This window comes from Myiozetetes cayanensis, unplaced genomic scaffold (genome assembly GCF_022539395.1).
Source record: "Myiozetetes cayanensis isolate MyiCay16 unplaced genomic scaffold, myiCay2020 scf5-8, whole genome shotgun sequence".
Taxonomy (NCBI): domain Eukaryota; kingdom Metazoa; phylum Chordata; class Aves; order Passeriformes; family Tyrannidae; genus Myiozetetes; species Myiozetetes cayanensis.
In genome coordinates this window covers 33,911,755-33,918,757 of record NW_026087742.1, presented here as the reverse complement: position 1 = coordinate 33,918,757, position 7,003 = coordinate 33,911,755, and the positions used below count along the sequence as shown (strand labels likewise).

General features: G+C 48.1%; 1 protein-coding gene across 1 annotated transcript; it reads left to right on the top strand.

Moving 5' to 3' along the window:
- Positions 1–499: 499 nt before the first annotated feature.
- On the top strand, positions 500–6,445 carry FZD4 (frizzled class receptor 4). The gene is made up of 2 exons (XM_050332323.1): positions 500–747; positions 1,895–6,445. The coding sequence occupies exons 1-2, from the start codon at positions 616–618 to the stop codon at positions 3,221–3,223; spliced, it is 1,461 nt and encodes a 486-aa protein (XP_050188280.1). The 5' UTR covers positions 500–615; the 3' UTR covers positions 3,224–6,445.
- Positions 6,446–7,003: the final 558 nt, after the last annotated feature.

Sequence of the window (7,003 nt, the reverse complement as noted above, 5' to 3'; positions counted from 1 at the left end):
TGCGGAACGGGAGGAAGGGGGGACCGGACCTGTTGTGGGGAGAGAAGGCAAGGCTTCCCGGAGTTTCTGAGGGATGAGAGAATGAAGCATGGGAGGTGCAGGTAGGGGGTCTCCAGGAAGGAAGAGACGGGGGACACTTGCGAGGAGCAGTGGGATGCAGACGGTGAAAGTCCGCTTTTCGGGGTTGGGTGTGCGGGTCGGCGTTCCCCACGGAGGCGAACACCTCGGTACCGGGGTGAGGGGCGCAGGTAGGACCCCCTTCGCTGCCCTCCCCTGCCGAGCCGCGCCGCGGGGACGCTTCGGCGGGGCGGGCTCCCGCGGCGGGGGCGGTGGCGCTGGGCGGGCCGGGCCGGGCGGCACGTCCCTCCCCTGGGCCGCTTCTCGGCGAGGCTGTTTAATAGCGGGGCCGCCCCCGGCCCGCCCCGTTGGAGCCGGCCCGTGCGGCACGGCGCGGCCGGGGCCGGGGCCGGGGCCGCAGCGCGGGCCATGGCGAGGGGCGGCGGGGGGCCGGCTGGCCGGGCTCGGCTGCTGGCCGTGCTGCTGCTGGGGCTGCTCGGCGGGGCGCGGGGCTTCGGCGACGAGGAGGAGCGGCGCTGCGACGCCATCCGCATCGCCATGTGCCAGAACCTGGGCTACAATGTCACCAAGATGCCCAACCTGGTGGGGCACGAGCTGCAGGCGGACGCGGAGCTGCAGCTCACCACCTTCACGCCGCTCATCCAGTACGGCTGCTCCAGCCAGCTCCAGGTGGGTCGGGGCTCCGAGGGGACCTGGGTGCGCGGGCGAGGTGGGGACGACACGCAGCGGGACTGTGCGGTCCCCGGGCCGGCTGCTGTCCCCCAGCATCCCTGTCCTCATCCCAATCCCATTAACTCAGTACAAAACCAACCCAAAAGTCCCGCCGCCTCGCAGTGCCGCTCCTGGCTGGCTGGGGACAGCACAGCTCACGTTGGGCAGAGGGACAGGGAGCCGGCGGTGTCCCGGCCGTGTCCCGGCTGCCCGCGGCGAGGAGCGCAGCGCAGTGCCCCCACCCGCCCTCCCGCAGAGGCTGCGGCGGCTCCCGGAGCTTTCCCAGGCTCTGCCCTCCGTCCCGGCCGTGCCTCAGGTGCCGCGCCCGCTTCCATGCGGAACGAGCGGAGCTGGCTGCGGGAAGCTGTGGCGACTTGGGACCCCCCTCCCCACCCCACCCCCGGGAACTTCACCGCGGAAATTTCTTTCCCAAGCGAATAGCAGAATCGCTGTCCTCCCCACGGGCATGGATTTCATCAAACAAAACCCAGCTTGTTTCACGGGGCAGAGTTCCCGAGTCAGCACGCAATTCCTCTCACGGTGTCGCGTCGCCGAATTACTATTATTCAAAATACGAAAAAACTACAACGCTTTATTACCGTTGTAAATACATACGTGAAACCTTTGTAAAAAAAATACATTCTTCTAGGAAGATCACGAATCAAAGTAGTTCAACAAGTGCCTTTTTTTTTCTGTTTGTTTCTTAAACTGGAATATCCAGACAATGCCCAGAACAAATATATGTATTTGTTTAAGCCACTTTAATTTGGTTTTTCTGCTTTCTTAAATTGCACCCTTGAGGTTCAAGTCTGGCTAAATCCCACTTGCTTCATTGAAACTGATGGGCTAAATTTATATAGAGCTAATCTAGGGAGTAAAACGTTCAGGCTTTGGCTTCGGACCACATTTGAACTGAAGAAGACAATATTGTTATTTTTTTTCTCTTTTGTTTTTATTGTTCTTGGTTTATTTGTTTTATGCTGCTTCCTGTTTTTTTAAGGCAAAGGACTAAATATTACTGCTAAAAAGTCAGTAAAATAAAACTTGTTACATTTCAACTTGGTTTTCCCCAGACGCACTTGTGATTTCTGTTTCTCTCTTCCAGTTCTTCCTGTGTTCAGTCTATGTCCCAATGTGCACAGAGAAGATTAACATCCCCATAGGTCCCTGTGGTGGCATGTGCCTCTCTGTCAAAAGAAGATGTGAACCTGTTTTAAAAGAATTTGGATTTGCCTGGCCAGACAGCCTAAACTGCAGCAAATTCCCACCCCAGAATGATCACAACCACATGTGCATGGAGGGCCCAGGAGATGAAGAGGTTCCCCTTCACAGCAAGACCTCCTTGCAGCCTGGAGAAGAGTGCCACAGCATGGGGTCTAACTCGGATCAGTACATTTGGGTGAAGAGAAGCTTGAACTGTGTCCTGAAATGTGGCTACGATGCTGGTCTCTACAGCAGGTCAGCTAAAGAATTCACAGATATCTGGATGGCTGTGTGGGCCAGTCTTTGCTTCATCTCAACTGCCTTCACGGTCCTGACCTTCCTGATTGATTCATCCAGATTTTCCTACCCAGAGCGCCCAATCATATTTTTGAGCATGTGCTACAATATTTATAGCATTGCTTATATTGTGAGGCTAACTGTGGGCCGGGAAAGGATATCCTGTGATTTTGAAGAGGCAGCAGAACCTGTTCTTATCCAAGAAGGTCTTAAGAACACAGGATGTGCTATAATTTTCTTGCTGATGTACTTTTTCGGGATGGCTAGCTCCATCTGGTGGGTTATTCTGACACTGACGTGGTTTCTGGCTGCAGGACTCAAGTGGGGCCACGAAGCTATTGAAATGCACAGCTCGTATTTCCACATTGCAGCCTGGGCTATCCCGGCGGTGAAGACCATCGTCATTTTAATTATGAGACTAGTAGATGCAGACGAGCTCACCGGCCTTTGCTATGTTGGGAACCAGAACCTGGATGCACTGACGGGCTTTGTTGTCGCTCCGCTTTTTACCTACCTGGTCATTGGGACTTTATTCATTGCAGCAGGACTCGTGGCCTTATTTAAAATCAGGTCTAATCTCCAGAAAGATGGAACTAAAACTGACAAACTGGAAAGACTAATGGTCAAAATAGGTGTCTTTTCAGTGCTGTACACTGTCCCTGCAACGTGTGTCATCGCCTGCTATTTCTACGAAATCTCCAACTGGGCCATTTTCCGCTATTCAGCAGATGATTCCAATATGGCAGTGGAGATGCTCAAAATTTTCATGTCCCTTCTGGTGGGTATTACATCAGGTATGTGGATCTGGTCAGCCAAAACTCTGCACACGTGGCAGAAGTGCTCGAACAGACTGGTGAACTCAGGGAAAGTGAAACGGGAGAAGAGAGCAGATGGTTGGGTTAAACCCGGAAAAGGGAACGAGACCGTGGTCTGAGGAAAGGATGACACACCAATGGTCTGACTGCTCTCCTGTGAAGGACTGATGGTGTGTAAGCATTGCTACGTAAATGCTGGGAATGAAACAGGGAGACAGTTACACAGTCTGTCTCTGGGGGGTGCAAAAAAAAAAAAAGCCTTAAAGAATAAACAGCAAAAAGATCATGCTGCAGATCCAATAGCCATAAACCATGCTGCCCAAAATAGGAGAGCCCAGGGAGGCTTTAAAAGCTGTGAAATCCCCAAACATGTTATCTTCCTTTTTTTTTTTTTTTTTTAAAGCAGGATGCAGTGACTGAAGTCTTGAAGTCTTTAGAAGCTGAGGGGCTGTAGCCCACAATTGTGGGATGATTTTTGTTCTTTCATCATAGCTGATGAAGGAAAGGTAGTCCAGGGCCAAATCCTGGGCTTATTTAGGGTCCAGTTACCAGAAGGTGGAGTACCCAGGACCTCAGTTAGATGTCTTCTTTCCTAGTTCAGCATCAAGAAGGAAGCACTTGATGAGGATTATGTCTTGACACCCTGGGGAATTCTGTTGTTCCCATACACTGCACAAGTCAGCCAAGGATCAGTCCTCCAGCGAATAGCAAGTGGGCTTTTCAGGTCTTGAGCTTTACCCATGATGAGTAGGATTTAGTGAGGTATTAGTGAGGATTATTCTTGAAGTCATCTGATGGCCTAATAATAATTTTGATTCATTTTTTTTTACCATTTGTAACATCTGAATTGAGGGTTGATTCTGTCATGTGGGAATTTGGACCTCCCTATGTCCCTTCACACTTGATTTATTCTGTGGTTCTATGAATATTTCTAACTTTTTAAAAGCTGTAGTCAAGGCCAATGTCAGATGTAGAGGAGTCAGCAAAAATGAGAAACTGTGTATGGTCTTCTTCATCAATTATCATTATCCATCTGCCTCTATTCCTGTCCCTTCAGGTGCTCCCGCTATTTCCAGCAGACTACTTTATTCTGCTGCATTTAATAACTTTAAATAAAGTCTTACAATATAGTGTTCCTTCCTCAAGGAAAGAGAAAAACTGAGAAACTGAGCTGAGGATACCTTTAGACAATGCCAGTTTTCTCCAAGTAAACTTACCTGTCTCTCTCTGGAGACCCATTGCATAAAGCAATTAAGTCTTAATACATTATTTTGTTCAGTGTGATGCTATCTCTGTAGACGCCAGTCTGGGGAGAAGTAAAATGTTAAATTCCTTGGCAACCTCATGTTCACACAGTTCAGTTGTATAATTATGTGTGTCAGTTGCAATTAAAAGAACATTCTCAGCCCATGACATCGCAGTACAGCTGACTGCCTCACAGCGATGCTTCAGTTGCTCACTGGTGGCTATGGAGAGGTTTTTCTTAATGTATATTTACACACAGAATGTGAGCAGGCATTCAGTCCTCAGGAACAACAAAGACCTTTCCAGTTTTGTAAGGGGATCCAGCCTCTTGGTGAATAATGTTGTTTCAAAGCAACTGTTGAGTTTTCTTATCCTTTTATTTGAGGAGGCATCAGCTTGTGCTCATTGGGAGCTTGAACCTAGTGTCAGGGGCTTGTTTGGCTAATAAGAAAGGTGATGCAAATAGAAATATCCCAGAAACACTTAAGAGAACACCATTCTGATGTTCTATCCATTCGAAAGACCTTTGTTTTTATCTGTGTGCCATAAACTTCATTTTTTTGTGTGAACCTGATCTGCTGCAGAGCATTCCCCCCTGGTGTCCCAACTTGCATGACCTTCAAGGGCAGCTGAGAACAGATGTTGCTTTATTAAAGTACTTGCTTTTCACACAGGTGCCCATGTGCTTCCTAAACCACAGTTCACTCCAGCTCTGAAAGTGAACACTAATAGGTCCAAGCATGTATTGTTTCAGTGTCAAAACATGCTAGAGCACCTTTTTTTTTTTTTAATTAAAAAACAGACCCCAAACAAACCCTAACAGCTGAGCTTTCTCTCCAGCAGAACAAGTGACAACTTGACACATTCTGCTCAAGATGCACAAGCATTGTCTTGACCAACGCCACGTTCCAACCAGGCCTTTTCATCCTCTCCATAAAGTCTCTTGCTATTAGTGTTGTGTTTGGGTCTGGTTATGCCTTTGTGGACAAGGAGTTCTGCACGTATAAGATCTTCAGATGGCTGAGCTTCTCCATCATGAAGTCTTTGCACTGGTGCAGCATGGAATGTAAGGTCAGCTACTATATGTTGGCTTTCAAGGCAGGAGGATGCAGTATGTGTCTTTTTTGGTAACCTAGTATTGGGCTGTGCTAAGGTGTCATGTTCACTCAAGTGTCCTTCACTCTGAAACACTTTGGATACTTTCCTGGCCAATATGACCCATGTTTAACCAGACTGATTCAATAAATGGAGTTTTAACCATGTTATTTACACAGAAGTGAATGTTAAGTAGTACCTTGTTATCAAATGCTTGCATCTCTGCCTGTGAACTGTGACAGAGGGATGCCCCTGGTGATGTGAGACGATGAGAGTTGGATGAGGATGGCACTGTGTATCCCTATGAGGGACCTGGGGGGATATCCCATTAAAACATGTGAGGGATGGGAAGGAGGTGGGCTGGGGGGAGACACCAGCTGCTGTTCCTGAAGAAACATCGTCCCCCAGCAGGCGGGGGCATACTGTACTGACCCAAAGTGAAATTAGTTGTTGCAGCAATTAAACCATTCCATAAACGTATTCACCCATGTGCACTTACCTTGCTCCACTTTGTGGCTGTATGAGTGGGAAGTCACAGCAGGTAGCCTGAAAACCAGTGGTTGCAGGGTGGGTATCAGCAACTCTTGGGTTCTCTCATCTCAGCGTTGTTATGAATTTAAAGCCAAAACCAGTGTGACTAATCCTGTCTTGGAAAGGCAGTTGCTGTGGTTATACAACTAGAAACTTTACAGGCGTTTCCTTCAATTACGCAGTCCCTGCTCCCATCTCCCCCCTCAGCATGTGCTCTTCTGGCTGCAGGTTCCAGAAGTGTCGGCCTGAGAGGTACAAGCTTAGCTCTTACATTAAACAGACATGTTAGCTCCTTTTTCTGAATTTTAAGGAAACAGACACTGATTATTTTGGGGTGTACAGAAAGTATATCTACTTCAATGTATGTACTGTAAATTTCTAATTTATCACTGTAAAAAAAACCCAAAACAACTTTGCTATTTAATTTTTATATCAAAATAAAACTTTAACCTCTGTGAATAACTAAAGAATTACTGGCAGCCCTCACATTTTTGGTGAGTTTGTTTCTCAAATTAGCATCAACATTTTTTGAAAGTGCTGTTTTCCCCTGAAGGAAGAAGGGCTGCAATGCTTATCCTGGAGTGAAATGATTCTTTGAATGGGTTGATCCAGCATGATTTGTGTCTAAATGTGCAGTGTGAGGAGTAACAGAACAAGACATTATTGGGCAACAGTGAAGGTATGTTCGTGCTTTTGCACGTGGTGTGGACAGAAACCCTTTCAAAGACAGTGCACGTGTCCTAGGTTCTGGTTGGGGATGCAGCTGGAACTTTAGGCTTGTCTGAGTATGTCCCTGGATCCCAGTGGGAGGGCAAGATGGAGGCATAGCCATCTGCTGCTCTAGCACTGCTGCAGGGTGGCTCTTGAGTAGCACCTCCTGTAAGGCTCCCTTTTTTTCAGGTATTATGGCATATGTGCATCCAGAGATGCACTGAGCATTCAAATACGGGGTATATGGTAGAGGAGGGCAGCATCACCACATGCCTGTTCAGTGTATATATCAGAAATATTGGTAGCTTTTGGAAGGG